The sequence below is a fragment of the Lonchura striata genome, chromosome Z (genome assembly GCF_046129695.1).
Source record: "Lonchura striata isolate bLonStr1 chromosome Z, bLonStr1.mat, whole genome shotgun sequence".
NCBI classification, from domain to species: domain Eukaryota; kingdom Metazoa; phylum Chordata; class Aves; order Passeriformes; family Estrildidae; genus Lonchura; species Lonchura striata.
Genome location: NC_134642.1, coordinates 8,292,064 through 8,310,911, shown reverse-complemented (window position 1 = coordinate 8,310,911; position 18,848 = coordinate 8,292,064). Strand labels below are relative to the sequence as shown.

At 38.7% G+C, this 18,848-nt stretch overlaps 1 protein-coding gene across 8 annotated transcripts in view; it reads right to left on the bottom strand.

Annotated features, from left to right (window-relative positions):
• Positions 1-18,848, bottom strand: part of SEMA4D (semaphorin 4D) — a 95,133-nt gene that overhangs the window by 26,156 nt on the left and 50,129 nt on the right. For all 8 annotated transcript variants that reach the window (XR_013341614.1, XR_002465461.2, XM_021530413.2 and 5 more), the window contains 7 exons: positions 15,843-15,905; positions 8,152-8,543; positions 5,868-6,013; positions 4,681-4,743; positions 2,299-2,397; positions 1,094-1,187; positions 40-153 (listed from right to left, as the gene is read on the bottom strand). Coding sequence is in view for 6 of the 8 variants with exons in the window: in XM_021530413.2 (XP_021386088.2) it covers positions 40-153; positions 1,094-1,187; positions 2,299-2,397; positions 4,681-4,743; positions 5,868-6,013; positions 8,152-8,245 (610 nt within the window). In the remaining 2 variants the exon portion in view is untranslated. The remainder of the gene's footprint in view (positions 1-39; positions 154-1,093; positions 1,188-2,298; positions 2,398-4,680; positions 4,744-5,867; positions 6,014-8,151; positions 8,544-15,842; positions 15,906-18,848) is intronic.

The window sequence follows — 18,848 nt, the reverse complement described above, 5'->3', positions numbered from 1 at the left end:
AAAAGTAACTTGTTTGGGCCACTTCTCATGCTCACTTACCATTAAGCCAGGGTATTGCATACTCTGTTCTCAGAGAACTCCGATGCAAGTGCCGTGAAATAACAGGTTCACTTCCCAAGAAATTATAGGGAGTCCCAGAATAAAGCTCCTCATCTTCAACACAAAACCAAATATATTAGAACTTATGGACTGGATACCAAAAAGGGTACATAAATATTTTGTGAGTCTATGTAAGTTTTAACTTCCCACAAGAAATAGTAAACATTGATTTCCTCCCAGTTGCCCTAGACATGTCTTTTATGTTTGCATTTCTGTCAATCATTCTCAAGCTAACACTTCCACACTTGGGTTTATTATTATTACTGCTCTAACACAAGAACTGACAAAAGTCAACCTTATTTTTGTGGCATCTTAGCATTTAACATGAAAACCTACAGTTTATCTTAGAACATACAAATTTACTTAAATGCACCAGAACTCTGGAATCATTTTCCTCACTTTTTATGCCACTATTATTCAAACTCTATTTGTACAGATTTAGGCACAATGCAGGCAGCCTATTTTTTTATTCTCATTTCCTGTCTCATGTGATGTTGACCTTCTCTTTTATGATCTTGATACATGTAAGTAAAAGCCACAAATTCTGGCTTCCCCAAATTAAGATTCAGTGGTGTGTTTCCATGCAGTAAGTACACTGCCATTAAATATTTCACTTCCTTATTCTGTAGCATGTCTTCAGGACAGCTAACAATACTGCTTGTTATATTTACTGGAATTACAGTAATTGATACTATAAGGGCAGTCTAAGTGCATTTAGACTGTCCAGACTAAATATATTTAGTATCAAGAAATACAGTTTGAAAATTGGTATTTAATAAATTGCTTCCAAACAACCTAGAGGTTGAAGTACTCCTTTTAAGAAACATGCTTAGGTTGACTACGTAAGTATTTTAACATCTATACAGATACACAATACAGATGAAAAAATATGGATGGCAAGCCAAAATTTTGATAATGTCAGACTGGAGTGTGACAGTGGAAAAGATAGAACATTTTTAAACATAAGAATGAGGACTGCAAAGTCTCAACTTACCAACCATAACAGATGTATAGCTGTGAGCAGGATCAAATGGACATCTGCCCTTACCATCTTCATTTTTACCTCCAAGTTCAAATGAAATTAAATTCTGTAGAAAACCACAAAAAACTATTAGCACTTTTTTCCTTCAGCCACTCAACTTGTGCAAAGTTAGCTAAAAGCTAAACACTAAATAATGGGTTATGTCATCACCTTCCAGCATCAAAAGCATTCTGTATAAAATTATAGAAGACAAATGTGCTTTCAGAAAATCTTATCGAGCCTCAAAGACAGAGAAAAAATGTGACCCTATAATTTGTGAGGGTGGAAGCAGAAAAGAGCAAAAGAGGAAAAGCTAAATCCAGACAGACCTCAAGAATGAGTACCCAAAAGACTACACAACAGGAAAGGCAGATAAATTAACCAATACATAGAAAGAACCATTGATTATTCAATTAGCTTGTAAAAAATGCAGACTCAGAAATCAAGAAGGCTTTCTGAGGTGGATTAAGCAATTTTTGAGACAATGGTAAATTTGTGAGATAGGGCATAATTCAATTAGGTTTTAGAAAGAAACAGTGTACTTTTCCTGCTACTTTATAATTCCCTTGCAAACCAAAAGAATGAGGAGCAGAAAGCTGAAAGGTAGCTACAGTATTTGGGAAGTGATCAGTTATACTATGTAATGAAAGTACTGGAAGCTGAAGGCACAAAGAATTACAAGATTTCTCAATTTTTGAATTGCTGAGCACTGCAGTAAGGCAATGATAAAGGAGTCAGTAGCAAGAAAAGAGAGTTTTAATTTTGTGCTAAGACTTTACTCTGAAGGATTCAGCACTACACATCTTCGGCAAAGCCAGGAGCAGAGAAAAGCAGAGACAGGAATCTGGGAAATTTCAGGGAGACTCAGTAATGAGTGGTGGTTGCAAATAATGCAATTTCAGGTTTAGTAACTGGCTTCATGCTAACACACAATACTGGAAGAAGTATAAAAGGTAAGAAAAAGTAGATCTGCAGTTAGACAAGACAAATCATTAAGTGCTCTGGAAAAGGAGAAATACAGTCTGCCATTATGATGGGACAGTGCAACAAATGCTCCTAAGCTTAGAGCCAGCAGAGAAGATCCAACAGTTTTTTTGGAAAGCAGAGTAACTCGTTGTTTGCCTGAGCTGCCTTCACATTACAGCTATTGCTGGTCAAAACATGTGTACATTTCTTACCAGGTAATCGCAGGTTGGCTGAAATGCATTAGTTCCACACACATAGAGAAAAGTATCGTTCAGCTGTTGCAAGACGCGCAAATAATTACGGCATTCTGTCTGTAACAGAGGATGAGGAAAGGACAAATAAACCATAGCTTCCACATTCCAACATAAACAAGAAACGCTGTCCATTGCCACTACTTATGCCACATTACACTAGCAAGCCCAGGTGACACATGGGTGACACTGGGACACCATCTCCCTACAGTCTCCAGGAGCTCTAATCAATCCTGCAAGCAGCTGGTTTCCTACAGCCAGTAGTATGCAGCTGCCTCGGGGTCCTAGTGGGACAGCATGCTCAGCTGGGTCCATCCCAAGCTGTTTCATGGAAGGACAAGCTCCAAACACACCTCCAGTTCATGTGAACAACCAGTTAAACATGAAGTGAGTTTTAGACTTTGTCATCCCTTGTACATCTAGATGAAACAGTGATAGCCAAGGTTGTTTGTTAAGTGCAAAACCTCCAATACCCTTAAATTAGCCACAAAGCTTTGCTGCGTACAGCTCTTTTTTTCTTTTTTTTTTCAGTCTTTGATGCTGTCCAAGGAAGCTCCATAATATCTTTAGCTCTGAAACAGAATAAGGAGTTGGACCAGAATCCTTAATAAAGGATACAATAAAAATTCAGAATAATGAAGTAAAACAACTCTAAACAACCACTTAAAGAAAGAGAAAAAAAACTGTCAATAACACCCCCTAATTCTTGCTGATACACTGCCAGATACCTCCACTAACTGCTGTTCCACGATCTTCTTAAGCAAGTTCAAGCACTGACAAATTAGGTATTTCTGTGTATGGGAGAAAAAAGCAGGGGGAAGAGTGTAAAACCAGTTTTCTGCCAGATAAGGCCCTTGAAAAGCTGTATGAATGCTTTCTGCTGGCATTATACAGTACAGTGCTGATGGGTGGGGGAGAGAACTGCCCATTTAAGTTTAAGAAATAGCAGTAGTGGCTTAATACCTTGAGCCTTTTGAAACTACTGCACTGTGAAAATCACCACAGTTACACCATAAATGGGACTAGTAGAAGGTTAGAAGTGAGGAAAAAGCATGGCTAGCAGTAAATATGAACTGCTAAACTGGGAGCAGGAGAAAATAAAATAGATTCAGAGCTTTATCAAAGTACATATTTATGGGGTCTATTATACCCCACTAAAAATTTTTGAGAGGACTTACGGAAATTCACACACATGTCTGCTAAACATATGCTCACGCACAAGAGAAACTAATATCCCATATTTGCCATGGCTGTGTATCAGTATCATTAATAGCAACCACAACGGATCCATTAAAAAAAGTATTCTTTGATCCTATCCTGCAGAGGTAGACAAGGAGGAAACACCTTAAATATTTGTCACACCTCATGTTCAAATAATGGACTGATGGTCATCACTGGTCAGTCAAGGAAAAGAAGTAGCTAGTCAAAGGGAGACAGCCCACTTCCATCCTGATGGACCACATGAATGCAGGATAACTATCAGCCCTGGATGCCACATTTGGGGTTTTTTATGCATATGAACTAACCAGGCTGCACATTCAAGGATCACATCCCTCCAAGTGCAGAACAGATCCGCTTTTTGTTTTCAGATGACTTGCAGACTTCTACTTTCAAATCTGTATTAAAGGCCTGACCATCAGTCCTTCCCAGCAAATCCTTGCTTTACTGCATCATTAAATGAAATGGTGTTACACAAACAGAAAGGTACATCCAATACAGTCAACTACCCCAAGTAAACAGGCAAGAGAGGCAAGACAGGCCAGTCTGTGCCCTGGCAGTCATGAGGAGGTTCCCAGAAACACCGGGGGACCCTGGCAAGCTGACAGGAGGTCTGGCTGCTCAGGTGCCCTCTGAGTCACACCACAAGGGGCACATCCACCAAACAACACAAAATACACCTATATGGAGCTAGTAAAATATACACTGGCCTAATAAAAAACCCCTATGCCCTAAAGCAAAGCGCACAAAATTAATCATTCACTCCATAAAATCAAATGCTGTGCAGGAATTATTGCATTAACAAAACACAACAGGTGCTATCAATTACTTCAGTGACAGCAATACTGGTTTATTATCTTAATGGAAAACCATTAAAATTAAGTACACATTAGGGTGTGTTCAGATTTTCAAACATTCAAATAATATTCAACAACAAAAATAATGAACTAAGAAAAACAAGACTGAGCATTCTATAGTTTCTAACACTCAAGTTAATTAAAAAAAATTAGGTGATTTTTTTTTTAAATTTTCATTTCAAACAGTTGGAGACTTTCTTCTTTTAATGCCACTCCTCTTGAAGTAAAATGTGCAAGATCTTTCTCAAAGTTCAATAAAAATACATACCTGTTCTGATTTGCCCTTAACTGCACATTTAGTCCTTTTATCTTCTGTGACCTTCCAGTGTAACTATGTGAAAAAACATGTAACAAAAAAGCACACTGAAAGAACTTTAACTCAATGCAAAGTCTGAAAATACTGCAGTAACACATGCAAGAAAAGGCAACCCCATCTAGAAGAAATGCAAGACGATTTGCAAGTAGTGTTCAAAGGTTCAAAGCCATTTTTTCCTAGGGAGGCAACATTTTCAAATCCACGTGCCTTACTCAGAATTAAACTGCCATCTTCTGGGTTCATAATGATGATTTCCCACAAATGGCTAATGTACTTTTCATTAACATATACATTAGGGAAATGCAACTAACTGGCTTAAGTATTTTTTCAAATTGAACTACTTCTCTATTTCATTAACACTTGAATAAAAAACACTTGGGGGGAAGGAATCAAAGAAAATTTACTTGGCTAATTTGCATTATACTGAGTACAGCTTCACAGCTATGTTGTATATGCATATGCTGGTGAAAGGGCCCACCACAACCCATGAACATGTTGTTCAGATTAAAAATCATATAGCATCTTCCAAAACACCCTGGGTGCTAGTCCATGCTGTACCTCTACATTTCAGGCTGTGTTGCTGATGGAATGAAAAGCAGGAGCCTGGGAAGGACCTGGAAGCAATATAACATTAGCAGACTTCTGCCTGGGCTAATCTACTTTGAGAATCCAGCACAAATATATTCAAAGTACTTCTCTGAGTGAGCTGAACAGACCTGTCTGCACCACCACTTGCTGTGCAGACACACCTAGACACAAAACAGAAGATAACTCCGAGAAAGCCTCAGATTTGATTCTGTTTCAGACTACTTTTTGACTCTGATTAACAGAAAATGGCCCGCTCTTCATAGTTAAGAAAACATCTAAGAACTACTAATTCCCACAGTCCCTTTCTTCCATCTTGCTCCCAAGAAGAAAACACCAAAGGAGATCACCAATTACTTGTTTATATCCAGCTTCTCCTTTCTTACTCTCTTTTACTCTGTAAAATCTTCTGGAGACAGTAATGGAGTAGGCCATACAGAGCAATTTCTTTTTTAGGTACCTGTTTGTCTAAAATGCCATGCTACTGATATCGGGAAATTAAGTCAAATTTGAGTACAATTTTTACATGGAGGATAATGTATTAAAAGGCATACCTCGTTCTGCTTCTCAGCAATATTCACTGCGTTTAAGGCAAAGATCACATCCCTGGCTCCTACATATAGAACATTTTTGTCTTCATTTAACAGCAAGGTTGAATAGTTTGACACTTTTGATTCATTAAAATGTATTAGCTGGACTTCTGTTGAAATGGAAAAAATATAGCACCTCATGAAGAAACACAATCACTTTAGGGACAAGCTCATGAATAATCTTTTTCTAAGTTGTCTAAACAGCTGTTGGAAAACTTGAAAACAACAAAGGTTAATTCAGACAACCTGTGTAAAATACAAGGGACCCCTCAGAAGCTTGGTTCAGCAGAAACAGCAGCTTCCATTAACATCAAAATCACTTATCCTGACTTTCTCAATTTCAAATGCTCGAGTATTTCCTCTCGTAGTGATCCCTGTAACTCACTTCTTCATTTTTTTTTCTACTTGCTTTTTCTAAACTTGTATTTTCCGCATCCACTGTCAGATTGTTCCTCTCACCTTTTCCTTTCCATATACCAATCTACTGTGGAAAATCAGGCCAGTCACCACATCCGTTTGCAACTACCCTGAACAAATCCTACAAAACATCCTCCAGCTCTAAGACAACTCTTCAGCATAGTGACATAGCAGAGAGAAGACACTTAAGCAAATAACAAATCATTTGCAGCTGATTGTAAAGTGAAAACTAGAGATGAAATACACAACATGCACACAAAATAACAGCATGAGGGAAAATTTTAGGATGAATAGAAATAAGACAAGAAAAAGAGGGAGATATGAGAGAAAAGGCAGTGGAATGAGGAAGAGTGTTGAACAGATGAGAATGGCTTGAAGAAAGATGACACAAACTGATTAATACAAAAGCGTATTTTTTCTGACTGTAAAACTATAATGTAAAAATGACTGGAAGCTTTTATACATGAAGACGCAAGATTAATTATGCATGTCTTTTTACAATACAGATGAAAACAATGTACTATTATTTCAAATTCTATCATTAGTAATTGCACATTTTCAACTGTAATACTCCAGAAACATTAATTTTAAAACAGATTCTCAAGCATGTAATTTTGAAATATTTTACTTGGCAGAAAAACTTTCTCAAAATGGATGAAATGATTCATACAACTTCACTGAACTAAATACCCTCTCCTATTCAAAGTAGGTTTCCCCAACTTTTAAATGCAACAATCTTTAGCAGACAGGTAAGAAAAACAGCAGGAATGAAAATAAACTCCATTTCTTTTGACTAATTTGGATGTGAGTCAGCAGTACCTTACTATACCATTAAATAGCAACTTGTCTAGGCCACCCTTTCTGAAAGGCTGTGTCAGCAACTCACTAATTGCTATACTAACAATCAGGAGAAACACTTCCTACAGTCATTCTGTAGTTTGCTTATTCCTACTACATTCTTAGTCTCCATCTATTTTTTTCCTACATAATGTCTGCTCAGAATTTAACATCCTTATTTAAGATTGCTTCATTTTACAGCCAATGTATTTGTTTGGGTTTGTACAGTTATTATACACTTGGGTAAGTAATCAATTGCTGCTTATTAATGTTAAAGAAGGACCCAAAGACAAAAACTCTTAAAACATCCATGCCGGGGGGGCGGGGGGGCAGGGGAGTGTGTAGGAGCAGAAAAAAAGAGAAAAATGCATATATTTACAAAATACTATTCTATAAACTTTGCTCTAAAGTTCTTTTCAGACACAGGCTAAATTATTAAATCAAAACCTAGGGGTTCTCTGATTTCTATTACTTCTCTTTGCACTTTTATTTGCAGACTTCTGATTATTGTATTGGGAGATTATGCATATGTGCTGCAATTTCAAATGCAAGAAAAGCACTGTTCTGTAAAAGACTTTCATATCTAGACACCATAAAATTATGTTGAAAGCAGTTCAAATGCTTATTTTCTCTTTGTCTGTTGACAAAGGTAAAAATAATTTGTTTTAAATAAAATACCCATACTGGCATTTTCTCTTGAAACGAGTTTCAGTTGCAATATCCTTCAGCTGAGAAAGTCAAATTTCTAATTCCTCCTTGTTTCAAAACTGCTCTGTTTTCAAAGCTGCTTGAAGGAACCAAGTCAGTTAACCCAGTGCCCAAATGACTTTTGAATATTCTGGTCCTAAGCATTTCATGAGGTGAGCAAAGCAGCAACACCTGACCCATTCACAGCAAACTGGCTGAAAGAACCTAAAGCCTCAATTCAAATCCCACAGAAACCCTGAGTATGTGGCAATGTCCCAAGTTACAATACTTAAATTTCTGTTCTTACCTTTGTGTTCCCAAGTCATCCTTGGCACTGGGCCAAATGCTACTGCCACTTCTAACAAGAAACCCCAAACTGCATAAAATGCACACAGAGCCATCTTCAGTGTCCCTGCTCTTCAGGGTTCCCTGGATAACTGCAGGAGGTAGTGTTTCTTTGGCAGATGAAATGGAGACCCCAGAGAGTGTTAGAAACCAGACATTTCAGCTCTTGAGAGCAACACAACAAGGGAGGCTGGAACGACTGTGCAAGTACGTGCTTTTCAGCAGATCATTTCAAGAGAACGCACATTTTCCAGGATGCTGCATACAAAGACTGCCCACACGCTCCCCAGGCTGCAGAGCTGCTGAGAAGTGTGACTGAGCGCATTCTTCTGTTTGCCACAGAAATAAATGATGCTGTGGAGAGAGGAGGGAAGCAAGAAGTAGAAGATAAAGCAAACCAAATACTGCCAAAAATAGCACTGATGTTGCAGCATTTTTACAGCTGTCTGCTTATCTTAATTTGGATACAAAATATACTAATTGGTGAAAATCATAATCTTAAAAACAAGACACATATTACATGGCAAATGCACAATAATTGAAAGCAATAATTTCAATGTAGAATTTCCAAGTGTAAATACTTTGAGTTGGCAAATATGCTTAATGCACAAAACTTGATTCTAGTCTATTCCTTGCATAGTGTGTCAAAGAAAATCCCAACTCTCTAACAAACAATAAACAAAGATAACAAAAACCACTAAGAACATGAGACATGCAGCGTTAGTAGTAAGAATGGTTACACAAGTCTGCTGTACCTCCCATACTTGGGATCTTAGAGAAGTCCTTTATAGTGAAGTTTTCTGTAACACTAATTATACTCAAGATGTGTGGTATCCAGGGGGTAGAAATACAGCCACAAAAACAAAGAGCTAATGCACTGCATACAAAAATTAAGAGAGAAAACTCTTCAACAGTGAAACTGCTATACAGACAGTACCATGAAAGTCATTGTGCGTCTAAGTCAACTATTACTCTCAGACCATGAAAGGCCTGTCCTAATAAACAAAACTGTTCACTCCTTTCTCACCATCTTCCAGAAGTCTCCACTCCTCCTGTCTTCCTACAACCATTCCTAGGTGAAGGACTCCAGAACCAGTGAGTGCATTCATCAATTACTAAATAGGTTTTGAGGCCTGTACACTTGAGGTGGTGATGAAATAAACACGTTGCTCTTTTGCAGCACAGCACAAGATGCTAGATTTTCACTGTGCCACCACTGCCTGAGACATTGAGGTGACTCTAGTAGGAGACACACTACACAAAAAGTAACTGTAATACCTAGAGGTTATCCAGCAGGAGGGCAAGTGAAGGTGTATTGATTTTGCATGGCTTGGTTTTGGTAGTGGACGGGCTACAGCGGTGGCTCAGGGAAGAATCTATTAGAAGTTTCCACAACATCCAGTAGAGCCAACCTGTGGCAGCTCCAAAGACAGACAGGCTGTTGGCCAAGGCTGGCCCAATTACAAATGGTAGCAATGTCTCTGTGTTAATATATTTAAGAACAAATCAAAACACAGTTGGTGGAACAGTTTTAGCTGTGAGCAGAAAAAAGCAGAGTGAGAGTATGTGAGAGGAACAGCCCTGCAGACACCAAGGTCAGTGCAGCAGGAGAGGCAGGAGGGCTCCAGGCACAGAGCTGGGATTCCCCTGCAGCCCCTGGTGCAGCCCATGGTGAAGCAGCTGTGCCCCTGCAGCCCAGGGAGGTCCATGGAGATGCTGAGATCCACCCACAGCCCATGGAGGAGACCCAGGCTGGAGCAGGCGGATGCTATAGGAAGCTGTGAAGAGAACTAAGAAGCCCTGAGAACTGTGAAGAGAGGGGTTCTGCTCCCCTGCTGCAGCAGCCTTTCCTTGAAGGACTGCACCCCATGGAAGAGTGACCCATGCTGCAGCAGTTTTGGCAAGACTGTGTGTCCATGGGAGGGACTCACATTGCAGCAGGTCACAGAAAGCTTCTCTCTTGAGAGAAGAACTCACATCAGAGAAGTTCATGGAGAACACTCTCCTGTGGGAGGGACCCCACAGTGCAGCTGGAGAATGACTCCTCCCCCCCCCAAGCAGCAGGATAAACCACGGCTGATGAATTTACCATAACCCCCATTCCCTGTCCTCTTGCACCACTGGGGTAAGGAGGTAGAGCTTGGGAAGGAGGGAGGGGTGGGGTGAAAGTTATTTTTAAAGACTTTTTTACTTCTCATTATCCTGCTCTGTGTTAGTAATGTTTTCAATTCACATCTCTAATTAGAGCCTGCTTCGCCCACAATGACATTAGATTAGTGATCTCAACCAGTCCTTATCTCTACCCATGAACCCTTCCTTAAATTTTCTCTCCCCTGTCCAGCTGCTCAGGAGAGTGAGTGAGCAGCTTTTGTGGGAGCCTGGCATCCAGCCAGTGTCAACCCATGACAGAAGGTTACAAAACCATTAGTAACATTAAAAAAGATAGGGCCAGTACCTGAAAAACACAGAGGTAAAAAGACTAAGGGAAAGCTGCAGCAAGAACATCTCTAAGCACAAGCAAGATTCCTCTGGGAGGACCTGGGTTTAAGCAGGAAAAGGCAAGCAATCTCTAATTAGCACAGCTAGTGGATCTTAAGTAAGGTGGCAGAGTACAAGACAGGCAACTACATTCTAAGTGTTTATAACTCCTTTACTAAATGATCACAGGCAAGACTGAAAGATTTAGGAATCTCATTTATTTCTATAAACATCTTATCTACTAAGAAAAAAATCCATACAAGACTAACTTGCTCAAGCTGAACCTGTAACTGTATTTTTTTTCTGGTGTTTTTGGTCTTGGTAAGCACAGATCCAACTGTTTGTAGCAGATCATATAAATTATTTTGGGGTTTAATTACGTTTTCAGTTAAGCTTGCTTAAGTTAGGTTTTTTGGTGTACCTTTCATCCTTCCTGTTTATCATCACATACAAGCAATTGCAGGTTTTGCTCACCAATACACTAACAAGTGCCCACTCATCTGAATTACAAGGCATGACATATTCTGAGGCAAACAAACAACTTTACAGGTAGGTGTTTAAAAAGAGATCAATTATTAAGTTACAGGCAGTTTAGCTACTTTAAGAGAAATGTAAGGAGGAAAATAGCAGTTTGAATACAGCTAATCTTTCTCTTAATGTTACCTTTTGTTACTGAAAAGACTGCATATAAAAATCAATTCCCTGGTTTTATTTTTTAATTTTTTTAAAATTTTATTTTAAATTTATTTTTTAAAGATACAGCCAAGACACCTTAAAGCTAACAATACTATACATACACGATACATATGTATAATACCATACAGCAGAGATAACTCCAGAGGAGACTTCTGAAGTCCTGTAGATTTGTTGGACTTTCAAATAGGATTAGCAAACATAAACCCTAGTAAATGAAAATCCTGAGTTTTCCTATCGTCACATTACATTCCTAGTCTAGTTTGCCTACCTCAGTAAGTGCAAAATAACAATGAAGCTCGAAACAAATTACATTATCTTTTGAAGGAAACAAAGGGTCTTGCTGGATCCTTCAGTGCCTGCTTTGCTGTATGGACTGAGAATTGCTTTGACTAAATAAAATGGAAATTTGACTTCATCCATATTGTACAGGATTGGAAGAAAGGTCCTTTTTCACATTAATAAGACTTGTTGTTCATTACTTGATCTAGGGTAAAATTTTGCATTTTGCAAAATGACTACAGTGAGCATTACATGCCCAATTGTGCAAGATCCACTTTGTTCTAATTTCTATAACTTTAAACAGAGATTAAAATGAACTCAGAACCTTGTCCTTCAATTTAGCCTTCAATTTAGTTACTCTCCCCTTCCCTTCCCTGTGCTGAAAATTATCTGGACTAAGTCCTTCACGGACATCCACTGAGAGATTATTAATAATCTAATATGAACCTCTTTTTACATAACACAAGGGGTAGAAGAAGTAAAAAAAAAAAAATATATATATATATAAAAGGTCCAGACAATGGCCTCATTTCCAGATTAACTCAGTTCCATCAATGTTCGCTAGTTTTGATTAGATCTGAGTGCTCTGAATTTCTAAAAAGTTAGGTGTCCTAATACTTTGAGCATTACTCCCAAAAAAATAAGCCACAATTTGCTTGGAAACAAGCACCACTGAAGGAAAGGAGAAAGCAACCTGAAATATTTGGTTACATAACTAAATTCTGACTAAAATGACCACAGGTCTGCTTTTCTGTAAAACTTAAATTTTTTTTGAGGTAAATAATCATTAAATCCTTAATTTAGGGACTCTGATGATAATTCTACATCCATGATGTAATGTGTAATGATGAAATGGAGCAAAATGAGATTTCTGTGATGCCTGTATTTATGATGACTAAAACCAGGGCAACTGTAGAAGCAACCAGCACAGCTCTTATCAGCTCAGGAGAGCACAGCTGGAAGCTCAAAGCTGTGAACATTCCCCTTCACATGTAAAATTGTACTGCACAGAAAGAGAAATAGGTAAAAACAACCTGCTCTCTCAAAGGAAATTCAAAGCTGTTAGAAAAATTTCAGGCTGCATAACTGCTAGTAAGGAATACTAGCCCAAGTTTTGACACCAAGGGGTTGCAATGGCATATACTGTTACAAAGATCAGAATCCATCTGTCTCTCACACCTGTGTCACTAGGCATCAAAGAAGAGTGCTGCAGTCCACCTTCTGCAAAAATGCAAAATCCTAGTCATGCAGTGTGAAAAGCTGGAAAACTAACCATGGGAAGGAGACTGCCATCCTTCTAATCCTCAAGGGCACAGAGGCTAAGTACACACAAAGAAGTTCTTGTGAACACAAAATTTAATCTTTCAGAGATGTCAATTTCACAACCCTTGCCAGTACCCACGTTTTTTTTAATTAGTGCAACCCAGAGGCAAGTGTCTTCTTCCCCAGTCAGCATGGTACAGCTGGACCCAAGTATGTATCTCATATGAGCAAATACCACATATGTTAGCCAGATTCTGGAATTTCAAAGCTAGGAAATGGTCAATTTTGCAACACTTGTTTTGAAATATTTTTTCTTCTGATAAACATTTGGTTGCATTGCACAACTTCTCAATTTGGCTCAGTATTACATAAACTGTTAAGTGGATCTAGTTTTATTTTGTATATGAAGGTTAAAACCAGGGGAATTTATTAACACACCAGAAAAAGTCAACATCATAGCTGGGACTCTTGTGATTCCCATGAAATGATCATTACCATCACAGAGGATCCAGCCTCTCCCCTGAAGAAAGCCAAAGACATGCTGGCCATTCTGGCCTAATTCCATCACTCTCTTCTTGATTCCCCAGCCATACTAAATGCCTCTATAATTTTCCTCCCTTTTTGTATTGCAGTTTATCTCCTTCATAGGGGTTATCTTTCCTTGCAATCCCTCATCTACTCTGTACTTATTCATGCCATCACCCACTTTTCTTCCCCAACACAAGCAATGCACAGGTCCATAACCACAGGTGATGCCAGCCCCTCAGTGAGGCTGCCAGACAAATGACCACCTTCCTTAAAGGAAGACCCTTTAAAATACATAATTCCCTACCTCTCTGTAAAATCACTGCACATCACTCATTGTCCAGGGACAGCAAAATAAGGACCTCACACTAAGGAACAACTAACTGCAAGACACCCTTTCCTTCCCACTGTCAGGAGTTTAAAACAACCATGGCAGTTTTGCCAGGCACTCTACCCCAATATTTTTAGATCACGAAAAAATAAAATAAAAAAAAAAAACAACAACAACAAAAACCAACCAAAAAACACTCAAACGACAAAAAAACCAAAAAACATTTCCAAAACTTGCAAGGAGTAACTTGTAACTTACTATGATGAGGGACATGAAGCTCAATTATGTGGAGACAAGCAAATTTATGAGTGAATTGCTTCCGCCAGCAGAAAAGGGTGGGTTAAAGGACTCAGCTGTCAGAAGGCATAAATTCCAAGTTCTCCCTAAATAACTTTCTTCTGAAGCTTTAACAGAATACAAGCCTGCTTTAATATTTATTGATGCCTATTTTAGAACAGATTCTAAGGCTCCATATTTGAAAAACAAACCAAAGAAACCCAACAATGAGATTTTGCTTAAACCTGTTTTCTTATTTTTCAGTTTTGTTTCCAAAACTGAAAAGTTAGCAGCATTTGTATTTTAAGTAATCAAAATTGCACAATGAGAAGCATACAAAATACCGAGTTTTATTTATACAGTTTGTGAATTTCAGACCAGTAAAGACAGGGTAGTTATATCCTTTGTTTTAGTTGTCACCCTTTTAAAAACCTCAAGCACAGTTCCATTTTTATACAATCTCATGAAAAACATCATTATTTACAATCTTTTTATTATAAAATACATATGGATTCCTTTTCTCCTGAAGTAAGGTACAGTCTCAAACTAGCAAACCAGTAGCCCTTTATCATTAACATACATATAGAGCACAGGATTATTTGCATTTTGAACTGCAACCAAAATACTTTGTAGTTGCTAGATGATTACAAATTAGATTGAGACTCCTAAGACAATTTGGCGTGGTCTTTATCTCTACCACAAAGCCTGCTGGAGGATGTGCACTTGTGCTAAAACATAAAAGCTGAAGAACACATTCCCAGTTTTAGGCCAGAAATCAGTATTTTCTGTTTCTGCATGATAAATATGTCATCTAGAAGCCCTTGGGAAACTACTGTTTGTGCTTGAAAAAGAGAATTTATCTTCAGAAGGATACTGCTATAGATCTGTTACTTTTTTAAATTCACATTCCTGTTCTTTTACTACTATGTTCTTTTTTTTGTGGGCAAAGATTACACAAAGATAAAGTATTATGAAAAAAATAATGACAAGACATTAAAATCCTTATTTTTAAGATTGTGGGCAGATGTCTAGGAATAGGATTCAATTTCAAAGAGCAATAGGAAAGAGCTAACATTGATGCTGAGTTATGCCAAATACAGAATTCAAGAGGGGCATGTTCTAAAGACTCTTTTCTGCCTGAGTACTCCCAGATATTAAACCTGGGTCGTGACAGTGACAGTGCTGCAGTTAAAACCAAGCAAGAAAGTTCCCGCAGTTTATCTTCTCCTACTAGTTGAACATACTGTCACAATCAAAAATATTGCTCAGTTTCTTTCTCATATTTTCTTGGGCTCATAGGACTGAATGAGTCATTTGAAGTTATGTGAAGATGCCTCTTGGCAACTAATGGCACACATGAAAGCACCTGCACGTCTAAATTAACAGGTATGTGTGCTTTAAAATAAAAACTATCCTAGGTGTCCAGCAACACTTTCAGAGTCAAACATTTACAAAAACAAGCCCAGTACCCCTTCATACACATAAACCATGTAACATAGGGAAGGTGCAGCCCTGAGCATGACCTTTTAGTGGTAACTAAAGACCAGGTAAATAGTATGTTCCTGAGTGAAAGAAGTCCTTTCCTGGTACGTTTCCTGAATATTCTGGTCTTGAAGCAAAAGAATGTAATAAATTCAACTAATAATCCAATCCTGATTTACATTTCTCAGTAAGCACCAAGTCCTCAGTATTCTTGAAGTACATTTATTTGTTTTGCTAACAAGGACACCTGTAAGAGAATCACCACAAATCTAACACAGCCTCCCACTGCTGTGGGGATGTACTTCTGGTTTCAATGCACGTACCTGCCACCCTTTGGAGCCTTCTGCACACTCCAGAGCTGGGAAGCCGTCAGGAAAACGTCCTTTCTGAAAAGAGGAAGAAACAGGCTTTGACATCAGTACCGCATAATCCTGAAAGGCAAGTTCTGATATGGGAATTATAATAAATCCTCCTCCAAAAGTTTGGCTTTTATTTTCCAGATTTCCAGGGCAGGGCATTCCTGACAAAAACCAGAACTGCTGCATTTGCATCCAGTGAGCCAAGATCCTGACGTTGCACTTAACACAAAAAAAATATTAAAGCAGACCTGATAAAAAGCAGACACATCAGGCCTTTTAAAACGCAATTTGTTTCTCCTATCCCAAGCTGGCTCAAACCTACCCAGCACAAAATTATTCAGCACTTGCACTGCAGTAGCAATTACTGATACTGTAAGAGTCTGGGACCCCTCATGTGCTGGTATGGATTTTTACCAGAGAGAGGTTAGACACCACCCAGCCTCACAAACAACTACCTTTAAAAAATGCACATAATGCAGTTCCAACACTTCCTGCATTATTAAACAACTGTATTATGCACAAACCTAGGAAAGAGGCTCTGGATATTGACAGTGAAACGCAGCATGCTTATGTTTATTTTGCTGTAATCACAGGACAAGAGTGGGCACAACTGGGCACAAAAACGCATTTATCCCAAGACTCTTCTATGTAACATACTTCCAAGACGCAGACTCATAACACTGTTACATCAGATTCTATTTAGCATATGTATTTCCTAATGCTCATCAAAGCACTTTTAGAAGGCTGAGCCATGTGAAGGGATAGTGTTTTTTAAATGCAAGTCACTGATGGGCTGAAGTAGATTGCACGCCAGCCAATAGTAAAGGGGTTCCCAAAGATGAAAGTGCTATGATGATGCACCTGACAAAAAAAATCTCCATTGCACTTCGGAAGGCTTCATTCTTGTCCCAGAAGATCATAACAACTCAAAAGACAGAAGCCTTAAAAGAAGCAGGCTAGAGAATATTACAAGAACCAGCTCAACACTGCAGGTCTGTCTAAGGCAGAGCCTCTACAAGGTCTTTTCCAGAGATCTTCAACAGTGCACGTTTTGTGGTTACCAGTGTAGTAAAAGGCATCAAACAGCTACATCAAGCACATTTTTGCTTACAAAACAGTATTTTCAGCATCTTTTAGCCTATATAAAGAAGGCAAGGTAGTCTGATTTTCCCTACAATCGTTTTTGAACAAGCTACCCCACAAAAATCCATTACACCCATCTATGTTACCAACTGGCTACTTTTCACAAACAGCAACAGAATGTAATTGACTTACTTCTGATGGAAAAAAAAATCCATCCACCTTTCGTTCTGTTGAAAACACACTAGAGCAAGCAAGTAATCTGTTTATCATCTGATCAGTAATGAAGCTCTCCACAAACCAACTTACACCAGATCATCGCTATGGCTTTAGCTACTCAGTACTGAAGTGAATAGTTAAAATACAAAAACATCCTGGTTGCCACAAGAGACTATCAATCAACATAGCCACTATTGCTACTGGAGTTTTCAGATCCAAGTACGCCTACTTACAGCTTAGGCTCCCACAGCAAACTATAATAATCTATTTTAGCTTCAGGTACCCTTAAGGGAAAAGGAAAATTCTCTTCTTCCTCTCTTGAGAAAGAGCTTCCAGCAGCCTATAGCTTGTACAAGCACTTTCACTGCTACAAAGCACTTACATCTAAATGAACAGCTACAGTGGGTGTGAAACTCCTCTGAAAAGCCTAGCAGCAGATCAGCTGACCTGTATACTTTCCTGGCTTATTTTAAACAGCCTGACATGGAGGTTTTCAAATAGCTCCAGTTTTCTGAACTATGATCATTGGGGACTGATGGCTAGAGGTAAGGCCACCTCCCCACGGAGGATGGTAAGAGGCAGATGAGCTGCCAGGACTTCCAAGCTCCGGCACCTCAGCTCAGGAACTCTGCTCCTAAGAGCAGCCTGTCCTCCTCAGTGTGGTCCTTGGGAAGGGACCAGTAACCATCAGCATTTCCAGCAGAGAAGCCCACAGGCATGGGGCTGGCTGTGAGGGTGGCTGGGCTAAGGTGCAGGGTGGTTCGCAAGCAGGGGCTCATTCTGCTCCTTTGGTCACACTGCCACTGCCTGCTTGTCAAGACACCACCTATAGCCATGCTACACACAAGAAATTACTCCCAGCTTGCCAGAAGCTATGACATAATTAAGCCCTTTAATCCAACTAGGACTTGAGCATGAAATTAAACATCCACGTGAGCATTGCAGGCTGGCAGACATCCTTCAGGTGCTCTTGTTTGACCCAAACCTAACAGGTGATCCTTTACAGCAGGTACTGCAGAAGATCCTGAAAAAACCTTATGCCCTGTCAGGTTTTAACAGTACTTAAGTCTAAACTTAAGGGGAAAAAAAAACCTCTGAAATGTTTCTTCTGGCAGTGATTACTTAAACTTGGGGAGAAAAATTACACCATAAATAGCTCATTATTTTGACAACTGTGACTAAGTCTTCAAAGATTAAAGAAAACACCTACTGGATTATAAATGAAAGACAGCCCAGAATACATTATATAGAATAAAGGGATAGTCACCTTAACAAAATTTTTCATAAAAGATCCACAATCCTTCATATATGTGTGTTTGCATACACTTTATTTATTTGAAGGCCTTATAATTTGTCAGATTCCAAACTACATTAATGTATTACACAGTACTTCTGGCTGTCACATCCTACTTACATTTAAAAAAAAAATAAAAATCCAAAGAACAACTATCGTGTACTACTTTTCCTTCTGCACACCAATTACCATCTAGATCAGGAGCATTTCTTTCATTTTCTATTCAAGCATATCCATATCCTGCTGTAACCAGGTCCGTGTGATTCTAAATGAAGTGGAGAAGAAAGGAAATTTAAAAAAACTAGCTTATAAACAAATTTTCTTTATTTGGAAGTCTCTTTGGGAGCCTATAGGGGCAAATTTTAAGTTTGGGAACA